Source organism: Cibotium barometz, chromosome 32 (genome assembly GCF_041138505.1).
Source record: "Cibotium barometz isolate CiBa-2024 chromosome 32, ASM4113850v1, whole genome shotgun sequence".
Lineage (NCBI taxonomy): Eukaryota > Viridiplantae > Streptophyta > Polypodiopsida > Cyatheales > Cibotiaceae > Cibotium > Cibotium barometz.
This window is the reverse complement of record NC_141077.1, coordinates 7,976,592-8,004,454: the sequence shown is the minus strand read 5'-3', so window position 1 is coordinate 8,004,454 and position 27,863 is coordinate 7,976,592. Positions and strand designations below refer to the sequence as shown.

The following is a 27,863-nucleotide window of genomic DNA, read 5'->3' as shown; positions in this document are numbered from 1 at the left end:
CTAGTTGGATTATTGTGGACATGTTCAGGAAACAAGCACATTTCATTCTAGTGCGGAAGACCATAAAGCCAGAGCATATGGCGAAGATATTTTTGGCCCAAATCTTCAAGCATCATGGCATGCCAAATACAATTGTGGGGGATCATGATCCTCGCACAACTAGTCTCTTTTGGTGCACACTATTTGATAATATGGGAACCAAGCTGAATTTTTCTTTGGCATATCATCCACACACGGATGGGTAGAGTGAAATTGCAAATTCAGCAGTGCTTGATTTGCTGAAATCTTATGTTTCTGACCGCAAATCAGATTGGGAGAAGTACCACTTGTTGAGTTTGCCTACAACAATACAGTGCATACTTCTACGGGTAAGGCACCCTTTGAAATTGTGTATGGCAAAGTGGTTTTGCCTCCTATACTACGCACCAAGGATGAAATATTTATAGCGGATGAGTATGTTAGGGATTTGGATACTACCTTCTCACAGGTCAGGATAGCCATATAGAGATCCCAAGAAAAGCATAAGAAAGCTGTAGATAAACATCGGAAAGAGTTGTAGTTCAAGGAGGGTGATTGGGTTTTATTGAAATTCCAAAAAGCTTGCCTCCGTAAGAAGACATGCAAAGAGAAAATGTATCCCAAGCTATCTTGCAGGCATTATGGACTATTTCAGATCTTGGAGAAGATCAATGAGGTAGCTTTTCGATTGGTGTTACCAGATCATTGGCTGATACATAATGCCTTTCATGTCAGTCACTTGAAACCGTATGTTGGTTCAGATCCTTTGGAACCACTAGTGGAGGACCAACTGGAGATTGATGAATTGGAAGAAATCTTGCAGCTTGAGGAGATTGTCTCCCACAAGGAACAAAAAGCGCCTCGTGGCAAGCTTGTTCGTAGATATGTGGTTAAATTCAAAAACTACTCCGCACTTGATGCGAAGTGGGTTGATGAAGAATACTCTAAGGACTACCTGGATCTCCTTTTAACAGCATATATGGACGCTTTTCAGTTGAGGACAATTGATTAGAAATCGTGGGGGATGTCTAGAGATCTGTGCCATGTGGAAGGGTTTCCTTGAGCATGATGGATTCACTCATGTAAGAGTTGGTGACTTTAATCAATGATTAGAGTTGGTGACTCTAAGTCAGTAAGAACAGTTGGTGACTCTTAAGTCTGCATAAACTTAGGAAAGAGTTGGTGACTCTGACTACTGGAGTTATGCATTCATGCAAGGGTTGGTGACCCTAGTGTCTGCATAAACTCATGAAAGAGTTGGTGACTCTGTTCCATGAGTATGTTAACTCATGGAAGGGTTGGTGATCCTGGTGAGTTAGCTGGGCTTATGCTAGGGCAATGGCTCTAGTGAGTATAGCATTTGGATTTAGCATGGGTGGTGGCCATGGTCGCGATAGTTTTTGTGTACAAGATGGCAAGTTGGGAGATTTAATCCAAATCATCGCGCACAAGCATTTGCCTGTGAAGTGCACTTGCATGTGTGACTTGTTTTGTTTGCCTGGACATTGCATGGTATTTTACCTGTGAATGCTCCGTTGACGAGCGTGTGCACACCTGTGTGGGACTAAGGCGGTGGATTTTATGTGTTTTGGAGGTGGTAAGTGTGCACACTCAACCTTATTTAATTATTATTTCTTTGTTTACTAAAGTCTATGGTTGCAAGTTCACATTCATTAAAGTTTGGGTGGACAAACTTATAATTTATAAGAGAGTTCACATCGGGCTGGACTATTTTAATGAACCAGGACCAATTTTTAGGTTTGGGCACCCAAGCATGGACTCCCAAGAGTTGCTAAAAGTGACCCTGGGGGGCTATTTTTGCCAGACACGTATGGAACATGGTCAATAGGGCTGGTTGGCTGCTGAAAAACAGGTTACAGGACTGGCCGAGAATGTTTTCTCTCTTCTATTGCTGGTTGGGTTTCCACAATCCACAGAGGGCGAGTCAAGTTGCTTAACTGCTCCCTAAAGCTAGTCGACTTCCTCTACTACTTTCTCTATTGGTTGGTTGTGCTGATTTACAGCAGATTTCAGCAATACTCTAAGGGTTTCCTTGAGATGGAACAGATACAGCTTGTGCCCGGCTTTAACACAGCTTCAAGGGAAGAAAAGCGATCGGCCTAAGTGCTGTATTGGGCTGTTTGGAGCTGCTGAATTGCACAATCGTGTGGACAACCGTAAAACTAAGGAACAGTTGGTGATTGTGTAAGCCTAGGTTGGTGACCAAGGGCTTGGTTTCACGGGATAGTAGTTGGTGACTGCTTTGGCCTTGGTTGGTGACCGAGGGTTGGATTTATATGGATAGCAGTTGGTGACTGCTATGGCCTTGGTTGGTGACCAAGGATTTGTTCTCTCTACTGGGCAGTTGGTGACTGCCTTGCTCTGGTTGGTGACCGAGAGCTTGTATTGTTTGTTTTCCACAGATTTAGATAAATCTGGTGCTGGCTGAGGAGTGGAACTCCCGAGCACCTACATCTTGTATAAGAGAACACTCTGTTGGTAATAAAGATACCTTAAGGGGGGGCTGGCCCAACTTCAGCCCCTAGTGCTGTGTCATGTGCAAGATTATCTTATGCGGTTGCAGGATGTGTATGTGATTTATGATGTTTGTGGCAGATGTATTGATTCATGCTCATGTTGTGATGGATGTTGAATGTATGCTGTGATTTGCGGCTTGTGCCAAACACCAAGGGCCAATAGGTTGGATATGAGAGACTAGGAAGTTTGTTCCTCGCCCATATCTAGATTATGGTATTTTGCTTGGCCTGGGGACGTAATGTCTACCCTCGGAATGACCACATGTTACAAGCTAATGAAAGGGATGTCAGAGGGCAGCGGAAAGATATAGATGAATGACAAAAACGCTTAAGCTCCAAGAGAGAGATGAGAGAAAACAGCAAAAAGCTGATGCAATAATCCTCAAGAAAAGAGTGGATACAACTAGCCCATAGGCGAGGAGTTGACTCCATAGGTAGAGGGTTGAAGGTGCTCACCAAAATGATCAAGAATGATGAAAAGCGAGGAAGAGGGCAACATATATATACACTCCTATATGAGCTGGCCGATTGCCTCCTAGGCTCCTAGAGGACCTGAAAATAGGGAAATATCCATAAAAAGGGAGAGCAACCCAAATCAAAGGCCCATAAAATAGGGAAAAAATATGGGGAATTCTAGAGCATGGAAATGGCTCCTCGTAGACACCAAAAAAACCACCAACAGGAGATGATATATGCTAATAACCCCTGAAGTCCTGGGGGTGGCCCAAGACCCAAGGAGCTGCCATGAATGTTGATAGTTGGTTGAGATAATCCTTTGGTGAATAAGTCTGTAGCGTTGTTCTGGGTAGGAAAATATTCAAGGATAATGTCTCCCTCCAAGATCTGCTCCTGCACAAGGTGGTACTGGATCTCTATATGCTTGGTCCGTGCAATAAATACTGGATTCTTAGCAATAGCCAAGCAACTCTAGTTGTCACATGAGATAAGGGTAGGCTGCTATTGTCGAAAACCGAACTCCTCAACCAGCCGCCGCAACCAAATCACCTCACAAGCAGTTGAACAAGTTGCTCAATACAGCGCCTCTGTCAATGAAAGCGCCACTGTAGGTTGCTTTTTTGTTGTCCATGAAATTGCTCTAGATCCAAGAGTAAAGCAATACCCTGTAGTAGATCGTCGGGAATCCGCTTCTCCACCCTGGTCTAAGTCTCTCTAGCCAATGCCAAAATCCTTGGCAAGTACCGCAACACGCGGAGTGCTGCCTGCCAATGAGTGTCCAAAGGTGCCTGCAAGAAAGCATTGAGAGTTCCCACCACAAATGCACAATCCGGCCGTGTGTTTAGCAACCAAATCAAGGAACCAACCAGTCTTGTAAGCCCAGTGGGGCGTTCTAAGACAGATTCCACCACGTATCCAAGAGAGAGAAAGATAGAGAGAGAAGATAGGGAGGGAGAGAGAAGGGTTTAGGGAACTTTGCACAGAATACACATTGAGCAGGGAACATGCACTGCCCCCTTTTAGGAATTTATTCAGGAACAATCCATGGGCTCCCAAGCTAGGATCAATACATCAATGAATACAAAAGCAAACAAATATGCCGATGTAGAAACTCAAGTCGAAGTTGATGTTGATGTCGATGTCGATGTCGAGGCACGAGATCCTGATGCCGATCACGCCACGAGGATGGCCCACAAGATCTCTCACCAGGCTAGTACCAATCCAAATCCAAATCCAATGAACCCCAATCTTGTACACGAGGTACACCAAAGTGAAGTGTAGATGATGAAGCTTATAATGTTTAGTTGTAGGTTTAGTGCCCAATCTAGAGTAGAAATAGCCCACAAAAGTCAAACAACAGATGTATGGATTGGGATAGGACCATGACAGCACGATAGTATGGCACAAAACAATAGGAGTCGTACAATTAGCGTACAATGTTGATTCAGCAAGTGGTGGCGCAAAGGTGTTGAACAACAGGTGCAGGTGTAGTTTTGTGCGGTGCAAACGGCGCACAACAAGTGTACTACAGGCAGTGCATAGGTCGGCGGCAGCGGTGCTGGCTGGCGCAAGTAGGCGGCAATGCTTAGTTTAGCAGTGCTAGTGGCAGGTGGCGCTATTCAGAAGGCCGCCCGGCGGTTCAGGTGGCGCAGAGCAGTTAGCAACAAGCGATGCAGCTAGTCATAGGCGACGACAGCAGCAACCAGCAGATGGCACTGGCAGGCGCAGTCGTACAGCAGCCAATGGGTGGGGCAAACTAGGTGGCGGTGGCGGTGGCAGTCAGAAGACGGCGATGGAGGTTCACGTGGAGGCGGATTGACTGGCGGCATGGTGGTGCGGCAATAATAACTCCATGATATGATTGAAGAAGACGATGATGAGCACTTCGCTTTGATGATTAAGTGTAACCCGCGGAAGCTCTGGGAGTCTTCTTTCAGCCCTAAATAGCACTGGAAACAATCTGATGCATAACGCAGACATGAAGAGAGAGTAGAGAGAGAGATATTGTGGAAATTCAGTATATTCATATGGTACAAAAAGGTACCTAATCTACAGCCCTAGGCTGCCTCATAAAAAGGTGGGAAAAAATGTTGACTCGTCCTTTAATAGCAATGAGGTATCCATCCAATGGTTCGATATGTGGTATTCAGAAGCTTTAAATTTCCGTCCAAGTCTCATTGGTTAATCATAACAATGTCATAAGATCTATGCATCTGTTCCATCTAGTCCACAATCCATTCCTGCCTTGACTCTGAACACTGTCTTGGTTTTCATTCCTGAGAAATGAGTCTGGCACTCTCACACCACCCCTTGGAGGATAATCCTCCCTTGGGACCGTTGCCCGAGAATCTATCTTGCTCACATGACTGCCATCCCCTCTAGCTTTGTGGAACACCACCAACAAACCTCCTAGGAACTCTTTCCGATCTTGTGTTCCTTGCCTTGGGCTTCGTACCTGTACACTTTCCTGTACCTTGGACCTGTACACCATCATATGGGACTGAATCAGTGTTTAGCTTTGTTGAGCTTAATGCTCTGATACCAATGTAACACGCGGAAGCTCTGGGAGTCTGCTTTCAGTCCTAAACACCACTGGAAACAATCTGATGCATAACGCAGACATGAATAGAGAGTAGAGAGAGAGAGATGCTGGAAATTCAGTATATTTATGTGGTACAAAAAGATACCTAATCTATAGCCCTAGGTTGCCTCATAAAAAGGTGGGAAACACCCAAAATCTGTCCTATGCTTGGACCCAACTCCTAAAGAGTTGAATGACACTCACAATGAGCATACATGCCTATTTATAGGCCCTTGAACAAACAAAGTGCCGGCCGACTGGGCATAATCACCATCATTGGCTGCGCCGCCTGGTCTTCTTGCAGCCGACACAGTTCACCGACAGCAGCAACCAACGCAGCCAACAGGCCCTTCTTCTCTTCTATGTCTTGCCCCTTGGCCAAAATTGCACCTCATGCTCATGACTTCCTAGTTCTACTCTGTTTTTCTGGTTGCCCGTTTAGGATTAGTGTGACCACTCCTACGGATCGGAAGACAACAATATACACATATTTAGAACACTTAATTTAACTGCTATTAAACAATGGAAACAACATCAGCAACACAAATACTGGAAATATTGAAAATACAAATGACACCAGCACTGGGGCCGGAAAGGGCCGCCCCCCCCCCCCCCCCCCCCCTCAATACTTTTTGTATTTCTTGGAGTATTTATATTTGTACAAGTGTCACGAGCTTGACAGACCAAATTTCTCCACGAGGGAGTGAAAACAACCAAATAAAATTGGTTCAAGTCGATGAAGAGGTGTTGGTCGGAGTAGCCCCAAATCACAGGCTCATTCCCACCTTCACTGGGTGGACACCTGCCTTTCAGTGGTCTTCCGGGACCGTGCACCAACAGGCACGCCCGTACTAACGCAGGCCAAGGAGTACACCGCGGAGGGAACGTGGCCTGATTCTCCCCAATGAGCTTTGCTCCCAAGTTCCCTGGTGAGTCAAACCTTCACTGGCTCTCAGAATCTCTGAGAGCGCGGTTAACAACACCACACGGAAATATACTGACCACACCAGGAAGATCATTCCTGAGCATGGTTAGCATATACATGCTTTGCTCCTGCACTACACAACTTAAAGAATTCTCTGAATTTTAATTAACAAATTTCAGAATTACACAAATGAGAAAACATGAGGGCACCTGGTACAATGAGTACAATTCCGGTACAACAGGTACAGTTTGCAACAAGTACAATCAGGCACATCAGGTACTTCACACATGTGCAAGTACAACCAGCTAGGTAGTATTCAGATTTTGTACTTGCAGCAGGTACAGCAGGTACACTAGATGCTCCACACGTGTGCAGGTACAACTAGCCAGCAGGTACACATGGGCAGCCAACAATTGCAGGTACAGCAGATTCTGGTTAGGTACACGTGGGCAGCCAGCAGGTATTGCAGGTACAACAGGGGCAGCAGTCGGGTACAACAGCTAGGTACAGGCGTGGGCAGCCGTCGGGTACAGCAGCCAGGTACAAGCGTGGGCAGCTTCAGGCGGGTACAGTAGAACTGCAAGGCGTGTACAATGCGGTTGTAAGGCGGGTACAGCAGGTACAGGTACGAAGCAGCCGGCCAGTACCAGGAGTGAAGGAGAGAGAGAAAACCACCAACCTCACACGTGGGCAATTTCGAAAAAGAGTGCATGCAAAAGCCTTTATTTTAAAGGTTATAAAACCTTAGATTCAATTTAATACTATGGGCGCCATCAAAAGGAAATGTCCAGTCCCTTTTTTTAAGTGTGTGTGAACACATTAGCTTATAAACATTAAAGTTAACCATAGTTTATGGATTTTACCTTTTAAAAAAGGGCAAAATGAAAATACTTACCACTTGTTCACACGCCACACCACCAAGTCAGCAAACAGCATTCCACGGTACACTGGGGGTGTTCCCGACCAGTGTACTGGCACAACATAACAGGCAAACACATGCAAACAAGTCATGCAAAAATAAATTTATGCATGCAGGCATAAATGCATGTGCACAAATAATGGACGAAATCTCTCTTTCATGAAACTTGTACAAGAGGTTCCTGTCTGGCACAAAACTGGCGTGACAAATATAAATAAATATGTTCTGGTCTTTTTATGGAGTGATCCATAGATAAGACACCATCCTGGCCATACATAGGTGGCACCAACAGGCTCCCATCCATACAGCACGAAGCAAATCACACACGGGTGACACGAAATTGGTTTTCGTCCATGTGACGCAGCATTGGTCGCACACGGGTGGCACTGATCTGGCTCCCGTCCATGTGACACCATAAAATTGGCCCTTTCACATGGGACACTAGCCTGGCCCCATGTGAACATGGCACAAATCTGGCCGCTCTATGGAGTGACAGTCCCATAAAAGTGGCTCCATAAATGGAGATGGACCAAATGGTGACAATTAGCTCTAGGATTTTTCTATGGGCAGACATGCACATGACATCAAGATGAAGAGCTTCATGCTAGTTTTATACCTGAGGGGAGCCCTGCTTTTTGCCAGAAAGCTGTCCATAATTTTGCTTTACTTTTTTCTTTGCTTCTGCTCCTTTTCACTTTATACAATAAAATATTAAGGTCATCTTTTCCAAAGTTCTTTATGCTTTGCTTTTCCAGCTTTAGAGCCTTGCTTTTTGGCCCCAGAGCGGCTTTTTGAAAAAGCAATTTTTTCCGTTTTGGTCTTGCTCAATCTCCTCTTGCGGTCAACACAGTTTGACTTTTTGCTTTTCTCTTCATGCGCAAACTTTATGTTCCCTATCCCCATGCCGCCTTCTACTTGTCCAATGTCCGGGCAAGGGTCAGCAGGTAACGATGGCAAGTGCAGTCGTATAGCAGCCAGACGGGTGGCGCAGATCAGGCGGCGTTGGTAGCCAAAAGATGGCGATGGAGGTTCAGGCGGAGGCAGATCAACTGGCGGCATGGTGGTGCGGTGATAATAACTACACGCTATGATTGAAGAAGACGAGGATGAGCACCTTGCTTTGATCAAGATGAAGAGCTGGTGGCCCTATTCAGAAGAGCTGGTGGCAGGTGGCACTATTTTGAAGGCTGCCTGGCGGTTCAGGTGGTGCAGAGCAATAAGTAACAGGCGGTGCAGCTAGTCATAGGCAGCGGCAGCTAGCAGATGGCAGTGGCAGGCGCAGTCCTACAGCAGCCAATAGATGGTAGTGGCAGGCGTAGTCATAGGTGGCGGCAGTCAACAGATGGTAGTGGCAAGCGCAGTCGTATAACAGCTAGGCGCGTGGCGTAGATCAAGCGGCGCTGGCGGTGGCAGCCAAAAGACGGCGATGGAGGTTCAAGCAGAGGCAAATCAGCTGGCGGCATGGTGGTGCGGCGATAATAACTCCATGGTATTATTAAGAAGATGATGATGAGCACTTCACTTTGATGATCAAGATGAAGAGCTTAATGCTAGTTTTATACTTGAGGGTAGCCCTGCTTTTTGCCAGAAAGCTGTCCATGCTTTTGTTTTACTTTTTACTTTGCTTCTACTCCTTTTCACTTTATACAATAAAATAATAAGGTTAGCTTTTCCAAAGTTCTTTATGCTTTGCTTTTCCAGCTTTAGGGCCTTGCTTTTTGGCCCTAGAGCGGCTTTTTGAAAAAGCAGCGTTTTGTTTTTTGGTCCTGCTCAATCCCCTCTTGCCAATGGCGCTCTTGGCTTGTGGTCAACACAGTTTGACTTTTTGCTTTTCTCTTCATGCGCAAACTTTTATGATCCCTATCCCCATGCCTCCGTCTACCTGTCCAATGTCCAGGCAAGGGTTCCATCATGTGAAAAGAGTACTAGGAAAGCCAAATAGTTTCAAGTTTGCTGTACAGAAGTGTATTCGCCACTGGATTGGATCTAGAAGAGGAGAGATTGATGCCGGGATCCATGTGGGAAGTGATGGGCTTACAATCTAACATCTTGAAAGCCTCTAGTAGCTCTGTAACATACCGCTGTTGAGAAATGAATGTGACATTTGAGTGTTGAAAAATCTCCAATCCAAGAATGAAATGGAGCAACCCAAGATTTGTCATCTCGAATTTCTGACTGAGAGCAACCTTTATTTGAGCAATTTGTGTTGCATGGTTGTCTGTGATTATCAAGTCATCCACATAGAAAATGATCAAGAGTATACAACCTTTTCTCGGGATAAATGTAGAGATTTGGATCAACTGCTGACCGCTTGACACCCTTCTGTTGAAAGAAAGCATCAATCTATTCATACCAAGCCCTAGGGGCTTGTTTCAAACCATATAAGTCCTTTTTCAGCTTGTAGACCATACCTTTGGAGCCAGTGGCCAAAGCTGTAACGGTAAAGTTGTTGTCCAGAATGCCCCGATCTTGAATAAAGCCGGTCTGAGTGTTGTGGATCAAGTCGGGGAGAAAAGGCTGAAGTCTCTTGTTGATGGCCTTGGCCAAGATCTTATAGGCTGTCCCTAGAAGAGTGATGGGTCTCCACTACCGGATCTCCAATCTGTCACCACCCTCCTTCGGAATCAAGCTCTTAGAGACCCTCTCTGGCATGGCACCTGTAATCATAATCTCAGTGAAGGGAGCTCAAAGGCCACCTTCCATGAGGTCCCAATGGCGAAGAAAGGAGACTGGAAGCCCGTCCCCGCCCTCGGACATTTGCCCCTGGGAAGTGCCTTCAATGCCTCCGCCAACTCCTCAGCAGTAAATGGTGTCAATAAGAATGACCGAAGACAAGGGGGGAACACCTCCCTCGTATGCCGCCAAACCCTCTCGCGTGTGTCCTCCACCTGTGAAGATGCTAGGGCACTAGTGACAAGGGATCGGAAAAAGTCTGTGTCGATTGATCTCACTTGGGGGGGATCTGAAACAGCAGCTCCATCCTGGTTGTGCAACCTGTGAATACCGTCTCTCCTCCTGTGGGGTCGAGCTATCTCAAAGAAATTCCCTGTGACTCTGTCTCCTGCCTGAGTTCAGAAAGAGGCCTTGGCATGATACCTGTACTCCACCCTCCTCTCCTCTATGGATCCAATCTCCGTGTGAGCGGCAACAAGTTGGACTCTCGATCCACTGGCTATCCGGGGACCTTTCCTGAAGCCGTTGTAAAGTGGCAAGACTCCTACTCAAAGTCCTCTCTTGCTCTCGGAAACCCTCTAATTGGCTCTGGGCTGCCTCTTGCAAGAAATTGCTGATCTCCCCTAAGCCCTCATCCAATGTGTACGGAGTAGAGCCTGAAAGAAAATCCAATCCCGCCCATTTATACTCTATCGTGCTACATATCTCGGGGTCCTGAATGAGGCTTTCTGGAATCCTTGAGCTCACATGCCTGTCACGTCTCTAGGGGTCCTCTAAGGACAAAATGATTGGGGTGTGATCATAAAAGGAAGTACCTGCCAAAACACCAATCATACTCCCTCGGTTGCAAGCCCACTCATCAACATAAAACCTGTCAAGTCTTGTTGGGGCCCTTGCTCCTCCTGTCTGATCTCGAGAAGCAAAGGCTCCTAGGGCTATGCCCAAAGTCTCGAAGATGCCAAGGGTCTTGTCCCCTGATTGCAAGAATCATCTTCTCTCGGGGTTGAGTACTTTGCTCCTGAAACTGTGGCCGTGTCACCTCCAAGTCTGTCCTCTGTTGCCTCAATCATGTTTTAGTCACCGCCCAAGCAACAAAAGTTCGCCTAAGGGAGGGCCTGTCGTACTGAGCTCCATAAGAGGGCTCTACTTGTAGCAGCGTTCGGAGCATAAATGTTGAGGAAGCCAATGCTATCCTCTCCAATAGTAATGGTAATCCACTGTGCCTGCCCTGGAACAATGACTGTGCCGCTAGCAGTAGTTGCTCACTGACATAAATACACACCCGTCCTTGCATCCCTGAGGGGCTGAAGGATGGGGACCAGACAGTATGACTCCTGCCTGGAAGAATCTTCCCGCATCTGCAGGGCTGCCCCTCTGAGAGATGATGCTCCTGGAGGAAAAGGATGTCTATGGGTCTCCCCGCTATGGCCCTTTGGAGCTCGCCTCATGGGATGCCTCGTCTATGCCTCGTCTATGAAAGCAATGAGGTGTCCCTAAACTGTGAATGTTCCATGAAACAATCCGCATATCAATCTTGGTGTGATGCGGCACTAGCGGAATTACCCTACACTTGAAGAGTCTTGGGTGAGGGTTTAGACGGGGAATAATCACAATCTGCGCGGGGGCGAAGGCGCACTAGGTGGGCACTAATCCTGTCCTCCATGTGACGCCACTCTGTACGAGCACGCGCATATGCATGCTCTGGACTCCATCGATCACAGTAGAGGTATCTGTAAGAGGGGGGAAGAGGTACCGTAGCAAAACTGTGCATGAACACACAGAGTAGCACCTCCATACTGGAGACTACCATCTGCCTGTCCTGGTCTCGATGGGCTGAACCTCCAAGCTCCATCCTAGCCAAAGGCCAAAAATGGGTAAGAATGTTGGTGATGCGGAGATCATGGAGATGGTGGGAGAGCTCAACTTCCTGACCTTGGATGGCAGCTGCCACTAACTCAGGATCCCACTTTGTCCCCGGGGCGGCATTGAAGGGGAAAGAGAAGATGATCACGCCATTATCTGGCGTAGAGGGCCTAGAGTGGTGAAAAACCACACATTCCCGAATAGGGGCTACTGTCTCCTCAAACATGTCGGTCCCTTCCGTCGGCAGACACCGGAAGAAACTATAGTCCACAGACTGTCCCAGGATCCTGGGGCCCCACCTGGGGACTCTGGCGAGAGAGCCCTCACCGGGAGGCGGCAATGGTCATCTCTACCAGCTCGAAAAATCGGTGAATCAAGGGATGGACTGATCCCGTTGGCCCCCTCCGCTCTGGGTCAAGGGCTGCTGGGGAGCGACGAGAATGCTCTGGAGAGGCAAAAGAGGGGGGGGGGGGGGGGGGGGGGGGGGGCTCGGATGATAAAGGTGGGGTGGAGTGCGTTGCGGCGGGTAAAGTTGGTGTCGAGATTGGTGGAGGAGGGGGGGGAGGCGGCGGGGAGAGAGGGCGGAGAGGCCGGGGAGGGGTGCCGCTGCGAGGGATCCATCGGAGAGGAAAGTTGAGCGGAAGGGGCCCGTTGAGGGCTCCGAGAAGCCAGCTGACCTCTTAGAACACTGGGGGTCAGGTGGGGAATCTTGACGAGGAATCGGCCACTATACTGGTGGGGCCAGAGGGGCCTGCTCCGGGAGTGGAGAGGACGCGTCACCAATGAGAAAATGTTGAGATAAATGCTTGTAACGGTTCTTTAACAGAACCGAATCCTCCTAAGATCTGCCAGCCTGGCGCGCTTGGCGGCGGTGCTCAGCTCTGGTGGTCGTCTGGCAGCGTGGGGGCGGTCCAACCGTCCGCCACTCACCATTCGCTGGGTCACCTGAAAGCGGGGCTTGGTGCTTTGCCGCCTGAGGGCTTGCACCTCTCTCTACTCCTTGGTGAGGGTTAGCACGAGAATCGGGGGGGAGGAACCACCAAAGGCGGTCTCCTCGATTGCCGCGGAGGGCAAGCTCTAGCTAAATGACCCATCTGTCTGGAAATGAAGCATTGGCTTGGAAGGCCATAATACTCCATGCGCTGTTGTATGGGGTCTCCTCGGAGGCTAGGAATAGATTGGTACAGACTCTAGTGAGGCCACACATATGTAGAGTGATGGAATCTAGTTGCCCTCGTGAGGGCCGAGGTAGTGGGGGGGGGGTGGGGGGGACTCACACTCTCCTGATGGCACCACCAATCACCGGGAGAAGAGGAAGGTACTCCTTCCTAAGGCCTTGGAAGCAAACTATCACTGGGAAGCCCGAAACGCTAGCCAATGGATCAGACCCAGGATCGAAGCTATGCTACCACCATGTGCAAAGGCGGCCTTTGCCGTACGCAGTGCAAGGGGACTCAGCTGCATGACTCGGTCTGACGTCCATGGCGAGTCGAACTCCACCTGGTAGTATCTGTGTCCCAAAGGGTGAATATCGTTGATCTTTGCAGGTTCGCCAATGAGGCAGGCCTGAAAAAGATCCATGAGTTGTTCGTGTGCAAGGCGGCGCTTTCAACAATTTTGCAGACCAAGGTGGAGGCCTTGGTCCTCAAGCGAGGCAAAAGTTGTGGCAAGAACCTGTAGATCCGCTTCGGAGAAGGAATTGCAAGAAACGGCGGCTTCGGTCGGGGATGATGGATCGGCTGCCATGGAGTCCTCCTGAGGGTGAAGACCAAAATAAACCGAAGCTTGCCGAATAAAGCTGAAAACCCTAGAAGCCAAGAAGCATCAACCTACATGGGAGAGAGAGGAGAGGGGCGAGGAAACGAAGAGAGAAAGGAAAGAAAAGAGGAGGGGGGGGGGACAGAAGAGCTACGACAAGGGGGGCAGAGGGCGAGGGCGAGGGCGCAGCAGGGCGGGGGATGGCGGGGGGGGATGCTAGGCACGGGGGGATCACGGGAGCATGCGTGGGATAGCCTTCGAAGTTGACTTGTGTTCAATCTTAAGTTATGTTTAAAACAAGTTAGGAGTTGGAACTCAGACATAATGTTGTCTATATTATATAATATACATATTAGAAATTACAAACAAACTATACCTGTTTCGGGCCTTTGTGTGGATATCACTCATAATGCTCCACAATCTCTCAATGTCTGATGAGCTTACCTCTTGTGAAAGAACTCGCAAGGCTAATGTTTGCAGTGTGGGGTTCAATCCACCAAACTTTTCCCACCAAGAGACGGGCAACGCCCGATTCTCTGGATCACGTGCAATCTGACGAGAGAATTTACCCCATTTGCCTTTGTACTCTAAGAGGTCAAAGCACATGATTAGACCTCTGGCTATCACTTCTCCATGCAGGATGGCCTTCGGAACCAAGACCATCTCCTCTCTAAAATCCTTAGCATGAGAGGAATCCTACACATGCGACATTTCACTTTTGAGCATTCCAAATTTTAATGATTATGATTATGATTTATTTATGAATCATGATTAAATTATAAATATTGAATTGTCCAAATATAGTTCAAGCAATACCTATTAGGACTAATAATCGTGGACCTTGTGATAGCTCAACAAAGCCTGTCCATGAACTCGTAAAAGAGTCCCATGGTGGCTTTCTCACCATCAGAGTATCGCAGCATAGTCACCACAGGCAATAATGCACATTGTAATCCATTAGCCTCTGTCTAGAATTCATTGTCGAGATAGTGTTCTGGATGCTCATGGCAGCAAGCGTGGTAGACTGGGGCTGAAGACAACCTATGATCGCCATATACCGATTGTGATTTCTACCATGCACTATGAAGATGTGCTCAGGAACACATGCCTTGATGACTTTGTTGCCATCTTTTTATGCAAGGTGTGACTTTACATGTGTCACACCACCAAACATCACTTGCCCACAATAAATGCAAACCTTCTTTCTAGAACTCGAACGATTGTATTTATTGATGACAATTGTATCGAGCCATGGGTCCCTTCCGATTGAAGAGCTCCCTCTCACAAAGCCTGAGGCTGCTCCGCTCCGAACCATGGTGCCAAAAGAGCTAAGTGTATACATACCAACAATTCAATGATCAATCATAAATTGTAATTATAATTTGTTGTTGAAAATTATTTTCAATTTGGACCCAACTCCAAAATTGGGGGTTTTGCCTAAAATTTAGGCATTGAACCGGAATTTGGGGGTTTTGCCCAAACCCTCAAATTGGTGGAATTGGGCGACCAATTTGGGATACCAATTTTGGATTGCTCGAATTGGGCAACCAATTAGGGGGTTTTGTCCCAAATTGGATAAAACCTCGAAATTTGGGCATCGAATTGAATGCCCATTTTTGAAATTTCTGAAATGGGCATTCAATTCAATGCCCAAATTTGGGGGGTTTTTTCCATTTTTACCAAAATTTGGTAGCCAATTTTGTTTTTAAATTTCAATTCTTTCAAAAAAAAAAAAAGGCTAGAGAGAGAACCCTTTCTTTAAATTTTACTTTCTGCAAAAAAAAACAAGAGAGAGAGAGAGAGAGAGTTCACTACATTCATGAATCATGAGAGAGAGAGAGGGTGTTGCTGGGGTAGCTGCAGACGAGAGAGAAGATGGACGACGGTCCAGCGGCACCCTGAAATTGGTTCGTAGCACTTTTTTTTTCCTAGCAATTTTTACCAAAAGCTGCCTGCCATGAAACGTTGCACGTTTCAGTCTATGCATGAAACGTTTTAGTCACGTTTCACATTTTAGGGGAAGCGAAACACGTTTTGCGGTGACCCTACTTGATAACAAACTCAACACCCATGAGATAGTACCTCCGAATCTTCAATGCTTGAATGATAGTCATCCACTCTTTCTTATAAGTGGGTGCGGTCTTTTCGGCTCCTTGAAGTCTTCGACTTTCATAGGCCACAACATGGCCCTCTTGATTCAAGACTGCTCCAATGCAATCTCATGAGGCATCACATTCTACCATAAAAGGTTTTGAGAAATCTAGAATAATCAACACCGGTCCTTTGCTAGCATAAAATTTTAATGCTTCAAAGGATTCTTTTTCAGCTTTGGTCCACTGAAATTCCATAGCTTTGTTTGTCAAATCATGCAATGGACTAGCTACCACTGCAAACTACTTGATAAACTTTCTATAATAAGAGCATAAGCCAAGGAAACTTCGAACTGCATGTACACTAGTCAACTATGACCATTCCATAATACCCGTGACCTTGTCTGGATCCATCATCACCCCTTCCTTGGACACATTGTGGCCCAAATAGTGAGTTTTTGACAAAAAGAACTCTCTTCTTGCCATTCACATACAACTTGTGCTTCCACAGACCGCAATTCTTGAAACACAATGCCCAAGTGCTTTCGATTCTCTTCCTCATTCTTGGAATGCACAATAATATCATCAAAGAAAGTAGCTACAAACTTTCTCTGTGGTCCAAATATTCTTTCCATCATTCAAAAGACATCACCAAATACTCAGAGTCCAAATGTGGTCTTGTGAATATGCCCTCTGGAACAATCCTGACTTGATGGTAATCACTCTTCAAGTCAATTTTGCTAAAGATGGTGGCTCCATCCAATCTGTCTAGGATGTCATCAATCCTAGGAATAGGAAACCTGTTCTTCACAATGATCCTTGAAGGCTCCTTTGCCTTCCTTTCCCTTACTTGGCCCGAAGACGTTGCATCCGAGAGAGGGGGCCTAGGGAAAGCCTCCTTGTTTTCTCCACGAGGAGCGATTTGGTTGCTTTTGATCCTTGTACAATGGTGCCCTTTTTTGGTCCTCTTCCCTCTTGGCTCTCCAAGCAAGGAATTCATCTCTAAGCAAACGCCTGAATTTTTGGAAGTCATGATACTCTCTTGATGATATGGCCGTAGTCTCATGAGTAATAGATCGACGGCCCAGGTTCCCATCCTTAAGTCCTGGATCGGCCTCATAGTTGTTTCCTTTATTAGGCCCTTGGTTTTCCTCTACTCTTGACATGGTTCTCTCACACCAGGAAATCTTCTCACCCCAAGAAAGATTTCCTAAATCTTGCTCTGATACCATTGTAAGCCCAGCGGGGCGTGCTGTGATAGATTCAACCATCTTTTGTCAAAATTCTTTAGTTTTACTTTTTTGGTTTTCATACCTTGCTTATTGGCCCTAGAATTGCTTTTTGAAAAAGCAGCTTTCAGCTTTTGGGTTCGGCTCAGTCTCCTCTTGCCAATGATGCTCTTGGCTCGCGGTCAACCTAGTTTAACTTTTTTCTTTTTCTTGCTTTTTTGACCAAAACTTGTGCTTTTCCATGTGTCAACTTCATGGTCCTTGTTCCCATGCTTTCATCTACCTTTCCAGTGTCTGGGCACAGGTTCTATCGTGTGAATAGAGCTAGGAGGGCCAAATAGTTACACAGTGTATTGGGCAAACATCTGAATCTCCAATTAGCACTTGTCTCCTCTTTATATCTCCATGCTTGAAAGTTTGGGGAACCAAATATCACAACACACAGAAACGCAAGATGAGAGGCTAGGCAGAACCAGAAGCGACGACCAATAAAGCTGGCAGCAAGGGCGAGGCAAGAGAGATCAGCCGGCAAGATAAGAATTCGACAGCCAGCAGAAGTGGATGACTGCCAACAGACGGGAATATGTCGGCTGAAGAAGAAGTGGGTGACGGTCAGGATGAACATGTGAAATAGGTAGCTGTGGGCGCGTAGCGATTAGCAGCACAGGCGAGAAGGGTTGAGCATCAGCAGGCAAGCAAGAAGAAGCACCGGATAGAGGATGATGATCAACAGAAACCAGACCACATCCAGCATGCAGGTAGGGTTCGCGAGCAGAAGGGCAGAGCAACGAGCGACCAGGCTCGACACCACACACACACACCTCTCTCAAACACACACACACACACACACACACACACCATGTTCCGACACTAACACTCGTAGGAAGTATTCACACACAAGGGACTCTGAATCATAGTCACATGAAACGGGAAACGGAACAAGAACGACAAGGCTATCGGAAACGGAAACGACTTAATCTTGGAATGGAAACGGATAAGAAATGGCTTCTTGGAAACAACACAACCTTAAGAGTTTCATCAAGAAACGGCACAAAGGAAACGAGAAACGGGTGACATTGGAAACGGAGTTTCCGATCCGATAGGCCCGAAAACGGAGTTTCCTTGTGACTATGTTCTGAATCCCAACAATTAGGACAACAAATATGAAGTTCCATATAGATGATTTTTGGGGCCAGTACCCCTCCCGCCTACCCCCCCCTCTCTCTTTCTTCTGAGATGTTTTCAAGAGGTATGAAACGTTTCTGAATTGTTTTTGAAACACGTTTTTTGAAACGCTTGAGTACCAGGGCTGGGCGCTTGTTGGCAGATAGAAGACTCCGCATATTTGGCTTGTTTTAGCATGTGGACACCCAAAAAAGCATGGGCTGAATTAGGACGGCCCTATCTCATCTAGGGGTGTTGCTTTCTAGGGTTTTTTGGTGCTATTGGAACTGGATGACTTGTGGAAGGTACTCATTCTTGCTGGTTGACTCCATTTGAAGCCTCATATTGTGGTACTTGTTTAGGGTTAGGGTTGTAGTGCAACAGTACACACAGAAGCAAGCCAATATACAGCACACAATCATGGACAGAAGAAGCACACAACTCGATATGGATTGCATTGAAATTTGAGTGGTGCAAGTACAATGTGATATGTACCCCCAATATTATGAAATAAGGTGGTGTTCACATGCTGGGGGAGAAAACCTCCTAGTGAGGGAAAGAGTGCCCTAGCTACTAAGTGTGTTCACACATGTCACTGCCCATATGGTATATGTCCACACATGTGTTAATCAACTACATCTGGTGCCTCATTTCTTCTAGTAGAGGGCTGTTTCCTCTATGGTTGACTGCAACTGGTCTGGTCAGCCTGCATTTGGGCTCTTTTGGACTGCACAAAGCTGGTCGTACAGCTCCTAGACATCATACAGGGTAGCAGGGACTTCAGGTTCCTGAATCATGGGTCGCCCTGAAAACAGGCTGGAAAGCAGTCTAAAGAATCTTATTAGTGAAACGAAGGGACCTGGTTAGGTCAGGTAACTTTTGGAAAACTCTGGTAAGCATGGAAACACTTGGTGGCTGTGACCGCAGGGAAGAAGCAAGGTTAGACAGCTTATGAAGACGTTGGAGGGTTAGATGGGGACGCCTTAACCACTTGTGGGCATGCAAACGGTGTGACCGGGAGTCACAGGCTCATGAGTGCTCTTGGCTTTGTGGGCATGCGACCAGTGTGACTGGTAGTCACAAGCTTGTGAGTGCCTCTGCCCTAGTGACTAGTAGTCATTGGTTATCTGCTTTGATCTTGTTTTACATCTTGGTTGTACTTGAAAATATCAGGTGCAAAGGTTGGATGTGAATCCTTGGGCACCTGCATCTTGGCCAAACAAATATTTTGGGGTTGGGGGGGGGTGGGGAGCATCTCCAGCCCCTAGTGTGGTGCACTGTGCAGATTTATTTGTGGTTATGTTTCTGTCTTGCTTTTGTGGATTTAGTCATGTTCACTGTTAAGTAATTCTGAGAAACACGCGCCCTTGTTAAAATATCTGCATATAATGCAAGATATGGTAATTACCCTTCAAACGGAGAGCTCTGGCAATAGATGGATGTCTCTTGTGGAAGCAGGCTGCTATATGTAAGACCCTCTCCCTTGGCAAGGATAGCTGCATTCGTATGTATAGCCCCCTGGTCTCTCTTGACAACCGTGACCTTGACTATGGTGCAAAGATGCGGCCTAAGTAGGGCTGCAACTCCCCCTTGTCCTTGAACTACTCCACATGCTGGAGTCTCCTCTCTGTATACCAACTCTCAAACATATAGTGAGACCAGCTTCTGTTAGAAGTCATCTCCTATCCAGTTTTATACACCAGGGCCTTTGTTGTGGGTGTGCCCGCCCTTATGAGGTGTTTTATCATTTTTCCCCACTCTCCGCATTTTCCCCTTATTTTTCTCATTTTTTCTATGGCTTGGGAGGCAGTTCTGAGTTGGCAGGAGCACTGAGTGGCTGGCCGACTGACCCATCAGCAGACAGGTGACTGGCCGACTGCCCAACAGCAGTCGTGGACCTCTGTACTGCTGGGCCGGCTGGATGTATGCAGTCGTCTGGCCGACTGATGCTGCAGTCGTGGAGCTTTTTTTCAGCAGGCTGACTGCTCATCTGGGGGCATATAAATAGGCCCCCAGTCCCCATACCATTTGTGTATCATATCGGGATCTTCTTGTGTATATCAGAGCAGAGTTACACGCCTACATCTCTCTCTCTCTTGTGCTGTTTTTCTGCATGCGTTTTTTACTCGTGTTCCCAGATCTGGTCATCATCTCCGCTGCGTATTCTGACATGGTATCAGAGCCCTAGGCTCTAGATAGGTCTTGGGATTTGTGTGAGCAAGAGGGGGACTGTTTTGTGGCTGATTGGTGGACTGTTTTGGACTTTTCGGGAAGAGGAGAAGCAAGAGGACGGCGGGCTGATTTGCTGGACAGCCACTTGCAGGTATTAGTTCTTCTTTGTTCCCACCCACCCACCCTTTCCAGAGTACATCCCCGCAATGGCAGATCTGTTTGAGATGGCCGAGAGACATGTGAAGATCCCGACACTCCCCACGTTCCCGGTGGACCGTCAGTTGGACGGGAGCAACTACGGCATATGGAAGGTTATGATGGAATCTGTTCTGGAGTCTTATGACCTCGCTGATTTCGTCGTCGTTGGTGTTCCACGGCCGGAAGTAGAGGAAGGGGAGTTACCGTCGACCCGAAAGGACCGGGAGGCTCAGACACACATGTGGGATCGTGTCAACGCCAGGGTCCGTTCGTTTATCTTTCTCAATTGCACAACACAGGTAATCAATCATGTAAAGCATATGACGCTGGCTAGAGGTATATGGCAGCATTTGGCCTCACTTTACAAGAGGATATCGCCCATGAAGAGGATTTCCTTGGAAGTACAAATGCGGGTTATGAACCCTGCAAAGTCGTCAACGATGCGGGAGCATATTAACAAGCTGCAGGCTCTTCAGCAGGAAGTTCTTCAGCCTGGGAAGGAGGAAACTGAACAGGTCACTTATGCCCTAATGTCTCGTCGTGTTCGGGACAACGGGGACCTTTCGGAAAGCCAGGCAGGTGGCAGTTGATTACTTGCAGAAGGAGGTGTTTTCTCCAGGCTTTGTGGTTCCGGATTCAGAGGGGGTGGTTGACAGGTTTCATAAGGCCTTGCGTGGTCTTCAGGAGGTTTCCAAGACTTGTTTTTGCACCGTAAGGTGTTGATCCCTTGTGAGCAGTGTGATGCCTTTTTGACTCAGAAGCAATATGGTTCATGGATCTGGTTGATGGACACCAGATTGGACGGGAGCTTGATGAGGCGGTTGAGCTCATGGTTGCAGATGACTCTTTGGGAGGCAGGATTGCGTTTCTTGTGGTTTCTGCGGCATGCGAAGGATCATGGACTCTTGTACACAGGAGGGGATTGTTGGATGGAGTCCGACTCCACGGTTGGAGTGACTCGGTTTGGGGAGGAGATCCGGGACACGAGGAGATCTACTTCAGGCCCAGGAGCAGTTTTCCCGGAGCAGTAAGAGGCAGTCATCTTTTGCCTTGTCGACAGAGGCAGAGTACCAGGCTGCTTGTGATGCTGCTTGTGAGGTGGTGCCGATGCAGAGGTTGCATTGCAGGTTTGGGCTTCCACTGGAGGAACCCATGGTCATCCAGAGGCACTTTGTTCGTGAACAGATCATTGTTGATGACATTCCTGCTAGAGTTCTGTTCGACGGAGGACAGTACGGTGGGACCTCTTCACAAAGTCGCTCTCTCAGAATTTGCTCAGGCGGCACCCCAGCTCCTAGTGGTTGGTTTCACAGCCAGGAGCTGAGAGGGGGTGTTAGAAGTCATCTCCTGTCTAGTTTTATACACCAGGGCCTTTGTTGTGGGTATGCCCGCCCTTATGAGGTGTTTTATCATTTTTCCCCACTCTCCGCATTTTTCCCTTATTTTTCCCATTTTTTCTGTGGCTTGGGAGGCAGTTCTGAGTTGGCAGGAGCACTGAGTGGCTGGCCGACTGACCCATCAGCAGACAGGTGACTGGCCGACTGCCCAACAGCAGTGGTGGACCTCTGTACTGCTGGCCGACTGGATTTATGCAGTCGTGGGCTTCATTTAGTGCTGGCCGACTGATGCTGCAGTTGTGGAGCTTTTTTTCAGCAGGCCGACTGCTCATCTGGGGGCATATAAATAGGCCCCCAGCCCCCATACCATTTGTGTATCATATCGGGATCTTCTTGTGTATATCAGAGCAGAGTTACACGCCTACATCTCTCTCTCTCTTGTGCTGTATTTCTGCATGCGTTTTTTGCTCGTGTTCCCAGATCTGGTCATCATCTCCGCTGCGTATTCTGAGAGCTTCAACATAGCAATTCCTTTTAGAGAGAGAAATATCGACATCTATGACGGCTAGACATGCATATCTCTTCAGCCTTTGTGCTAGGGTTGCTCTGCAATTGTCCATAACCACAGCTCAAACACGGTCAGTGCTGAACCAAATCATGAGGTGGTAGGCCTTTCTCCCGGCTCTGATGCATCTCGTTTCGGATCTTTGGACCCCCCGAAACTGATGAACCAACCCTGAAACCCAGCGTTTTCGCCGTTTCCCGTAACTCTGACTAGATGCGTTAGGAGAACCTATTGATGGAAAAGGTGGGGCTTCTGTCCCAAATAGTCTGCGGTAAATGGTCTGTTTCTTGCTTGCGGTAAATGGTCTGTTTTTGTGGTGTACAGAGTCTATCTCTTGATTTTCTGGTGTTAGCCTTTCATATTTTCGAAACAGTATGTTTTGGCTGGTTTCCCTTGCAAAACTCCAATTTCGTTCTTCTCACCAATCTCCTTTTCCCTAGTTTCCAGTCACATACTCTCCTATTTCTTGCTCTCCTATTGTCTTGCAACTCCATGTATTTCTCCTCTCCCTCTTCTTCTTTCATATCTGCCTCCATGTCTTGCAGCTCCATGTATTTCTTCTTTCTTATCCCCCTTATTTTGCACCCTCATTGATGACGTGGTGTTCCGTGTTTCAGCCCTTCAGAATTTGCATTTCTGTTACCGTTTCTGCTTCTGTTTCCATTTTCGTTTTCCTGTTTCTTGTAACTGTGATCTCAGTGTAGAAGACAATGTCTTGTCATGTAAACGTCTTTGCAAACCCTCCAGGATCCAACCATAGTGTGCTGTTATAGTTTGAGGTAGTTATCCGTAGTGTTGGTATGGTCTCATAGACCCCGCAAGCGATGATTCACTCGTCCATCTCAATCAACAGCTCTTTTTCCTGCCTTGTGGGCTTCAAGCTCTTGAAGTATCTCGATTCTTCCTTGGCTCTACCCGTGATGTGGCATGAGATCATGTCCAATGTAGATCTTTGTGGTGTAGGGCTGCTCTCTTCTTCAGGTTGGTAGCTGGCACATTGGAGCTTGGCGCACTCCGCTGGCCATAGGAGGTAGGCCAATAGTTTGTTCGAGGTGTGGCCATCTCCAGAGGAGTCCTAGTGTCATTGTCTTTTGGATTGCCCGAAGGCTTAGCAGGTTTGTGGGTGGATTCTCCGTATTTTCACTATGGACCGGGCCCCCTCCCTGCACAGTTACTTGGGGCATAGTTGCTTGCTGAGGCCGTCATGGCATATGAGGAGGGTGGGGGTCTTGCCCTTTAGGTCTCTCATCGTCGTATTTCTGCAGTGCCAGTCCTAGCTCCATCCACTGATCATTGGACTCCAGGTTCTAACTGGAGGTGGGAAATTTGCAATAGTATTACTGCGTGGCACATGTGGAGTCGAGGCCATTGAGCCTCAACCCCTCCCCCCTTCCGACCACCACCACCCCCCACACCCCTTCCCCTTCCCCTTCCCCTTCCCTTCCCCACCCAAGCGAAGTCCATCCGGAGCATCTAGCTTGATATCACTCATACCCTCCATGGGCAGTGAGAGGAGCTTGAAGGTGGCTCTGACCGTATGCGGAAGCACTGTGAGGCCTTCCTCTGGATTTAGCGTCACAGTTCCTTTCTCGTTGACAGTGGTGATGAGCCCTCTTGGCACTAAAGACCAGTTGTGGTTTCTCCTCCCCCCCCCCCCCCCCCCCCCCCCCCCTCCCTCCCTCCTATTGTATGAGATAGCCTTCTCCTCCCAGAGTGGCCAGCCAGAGGAGAAGAGCATCCTTCCCCTCTTTTTTGTTTCTAGACTCTGCCCCTATGTGGAGCTGAGTTTGTACTTAGCCATTATGGCTGTTTTGCTCGGTAACTAATAGAAGGATCTCTTTTCGGGGGAAAAAAAACCTCTCTCTGCAAACATTCTAGGATCCAACCACAGTGTGCTGTTATAGTTTGAGGTAGCTATCCTTAGTGCTGGTATGGTCTCATAGACCCCACATCCGTATTTGGGGTGATGATTCACTCGTCCATCTCAATCAAAAGCCTACTTTCCCGTCTTGCGGGCTTCAAGCTCTTGGAGCATCTCGATCTTCATTAGCTCTACCCGTGTTGTGGCATGAGATCATCTCTAATGTAGATCTTTGTGGTGTGTAGGGCTGCTCTCTTCTTCAGGTTGGCCAAGTCGTACCTGTGCCTCCTTAAATTTAAGGAGTGGCCTCTTCCTGGTCATATGTTTCCGTGCTCTCCAAGCATCAATGAATAGTGTCTCTTCAATACCCATTTGCCTACCTAACTTCTCTCCATTCTCCTTTGGTCAGCATCCTGCAGAAGTCTTGCTACTCTCATATGGAGAGATCTAGTTTCCCTACAAACGATTGTAATCTGGTTTTGGGGAAGAGAGAGAGAGAGAGAGAGAGAGAGAGAGAGAGAGAGAGAGAGAACTATTGTCTTCTATCTTGAAGGTTTCAATTTTTTACTCAACACTTTGTATTTTTCATCACAAGGGATGGCCACGGTTGCAGCTAGAGCAACAAGATTGCAATTTACTCCGCCTTTGCTAAAGAGGGCAATTTAAGTGACCTTTATGCTAAGGGTGAGGGAATATCCACCTTATTCAATGTTTTGGGACTTGGCGTAGGCATTCAGCTTGCTTCAACTGTGTGCTCCTCCATGCAAGGAAAGGTAGAGTGTTCTATGCTTTTGAAATCTCATTTAAATTGTTTTATCAAAATTTATTGGAGCATCTTTAAGTTTTCTACTTTTCGTTATGCTTTTGTGTTTTTCTATGTGTAGCTTGTGGCGGCCCCGTTTCTTTCGGCAGTACACTTGTTCAGTATATCCCAGGAGATGCGTGCAGCTCCTTTGAACACACTGAATGCACAGCGAACTGCAAGCTTAGTGGCAGAATTTGTGAAGGTTTGGGCAATGAAACCACCGTTCTTGAGTTGTTCCTTGTGAAACTTGCAAAATGCTCAAAAATCTAACATGTTTGAAATACAGACTGGCAACATACCTTGTCCGGCTGAACTTAGGTACAAGGAGCGGCTATTATTACCTGTTTGCCTAAATCATGATGCTGGAAGTGTTGAAGCAGGTGTTCCGATGAAGCGAGCGGTTGGCAAGCCTTCTGTGTTGAACCTTTTGAAAGCAAAATTTCGAAAGGAGCGGTTTTTGCTGAGTTTTAAGGACAAACAAACAGACATGGTATTGCATCGTAATGCAACTGGGGAGGATGTAGTGAGAGGCTGGCTGCTAGGCGCATATGCGGCAAGGATAGCTCGAGCTGAAGGTGAATGGGAGGTGTGCCTGGATGCTAAAGGTTTTGGGGTGCAGAAATCAGAGGCTTTCGAGCAGGCTTATGAACACATGGAGAAATCCTTCCCGCTTTTTATATCTGGTTTGAAAGAGAGGGGATGGCATACGGATTTGTTTCTTGAGGGATCTGGTGAACGCGCTGTGTGGTAAAGCAAAGCTGTCTTTACATGTTTTGGAAGGCTTGCTGGATTTTTATGTCCTTTGTGTCACAGATGATGATGATGGTGGACTAGTAACAAGATTTTCACTTTTTAAGAGCAATTCATTATACATTTTACTTGGTTGTAAGTTTGATATGTTTGGGCCTATTTACACCCAGGATTGACCCGCTTTTTTTGTTGTCCTTTTTTTCTTTTTTTGTTCGAGGATAGGGGGGTGGTGGGAAAGAAAACAGGGGGGGAGGTAAGGTACCTCAGGCATAGTAGTCAAGACTTGGCGTTGGTTACCAAGCCCATTGAGAAGTTTGCACCCCAACTTGCCAGCCAGTGTTGGCAAGCAAGTTTGGAAAGGCTGCATTACATCAAGTTTTGTGTTAGCAAAATATCATGGCATTTCACCTTGTTGCAACCTGGTTTACTTATATGAGTGTGTGCTTTTAGATATAGATATAGTGATTAATTCTACGGAGTAGCTCTTATCCCCCCTACTTTGGCAGTGTGAATCCAAGTTGATGTGAATTAAGTAAAATATGTGAATGCAATTTTTTGTTAGAAATCTAATCTAGGATAAGATTTGGTTTTGTGTGACTTGGGTTTACTAGAGAAGGCTTGAACCCTTGGGTCTAACTTTATTAGTTGGTTGCCATAGAATAGGACAAAGTGTGAATCAATAAGTGGACCTGGTGATATCTTGATTTTTCCTTGTATACAAGAGTTCATGGTTGAAATCCGTGTGAGGAGGGATTTTTATGGGTACCATTAGTTGGTGTGTTTAGCCGGTGACTAGTAAACTGTTTAGGTCAACTTTATAGTATATCTTGGAGTTCTTTTGGGTCCTATAAATTTTAATAATGTCAATTGCAATACAAAAATTGCATGTATTTAGTGTAAATGCTCCATCATCAGAAGCTTGTCCTTGTCTGCCTAGGTTCCCGTTGCAAGATAAATTTATTTGATAATAATGAATGATCACATAACCTTAGTACAAGCCATATATTCTTGAATTCAAAGTGGAATTAAGCATTTGGAAATTTAAAAGGGTGAAAATTGAGGAATGCAAAGGTTTGTACTATGGTTGGAGGTTGAGAGCAAGAGATTCTTCATTTGGATCAATTGAAGGTTTGGAAGGCCTCTTTGGTGGTTTATTGAAGTTGTGGATAGACTTCATCAAGTTCTCAAGACCGAGCAAGTTCCATCTCCATCTCTACTTCTATTAAGGTCTCTTCTTTTATCTCTGTCTCTTGATTTAAATTATGTTTTTGTTGGTTTGATTTGAAATTAAAATTAAGCTTTTTTTTGACTCGAAAAATAATAAGAGTTTACTAAAATTTCATCCCAAGTCTCTATTTGGTGTGTTAAGACATCTCTCTCAAGTGATGGTATGCAAATAGGGTTTTGTAAATTGTACAAGGGCATGAAGACTTTAACCTATCTTATTTTGAATATGTATTGAGAGAGAGAAGTGAGAATTTGATTTATGAGTTAGGTTATGTGCTCTAGTTAGGATTGTCTTGTGAATTAGCTTGTAGCGTGATTTGGTGGATAATCCCCGTGATGTTTTTCTTGAAATTAGTAGGCTTATGTGCAAGTTTATAATGCTTTAGTTTATTCATCTATGCTCAATGGAAAGAGGGTCATAGATTGATTATCTAATGATTTTTTAAATAGTTATGACATGTTTGGAAGTAGGGTTTCTATTATGCTTAAAACAAGAGGTTCAACAACATATCAAATCCATGCTTCTAATCATGTTCAGTTAGGGAATGATTTGCGTAAAAATTAATTGTTGTTCCATCCTAAATAATCATTTCTTGGAATTTTTTATGATATGCTAGTATGCTATTGAAGGTAAATCTAGTATGGTAGTAATTTTAGAATTTTTATGTGGGTAGTATTTTAGAGCTATCTGGTTATTGTTAAGATTCAAGCTCGATGTCAGCTTGTGCGAGTTGC

General features: G+C 46.5%; 1 protein-coding gene across 1 annotated transcript in view; it reads left to right on the top strand.

The window, feature by feature from the left end:
• The window catches only part of LOC147619772 (protein root UVB sensitive 2, chloroplastic-like), a 64,715-nt gene extending 38,681 nt beyond the window's left edge, over nucleotides 1–26,034 (top strand). The window contains 4 exon segments of the mRNA XM_086825605.1: nucleotides 24,942–24,974; nucleotides 24,977–25,119; nucleotides 25,231–25,353; nucleotides 25,438–26,034. Coding sequence (XP_086681731.1) covers nucleotides 24,942–24,974; nucleotides 24,977–25,119; nucleotides 25,231–25,353; nucleotides 25,438–25,902 — 764 coding nt within the window. The 3' untranslated portion in view covers nucleotides 25,903–26,034.
• The last annotated feature ends 1,829 nt before the right edge of the window (nucleotides 26,035–27,863 follow it).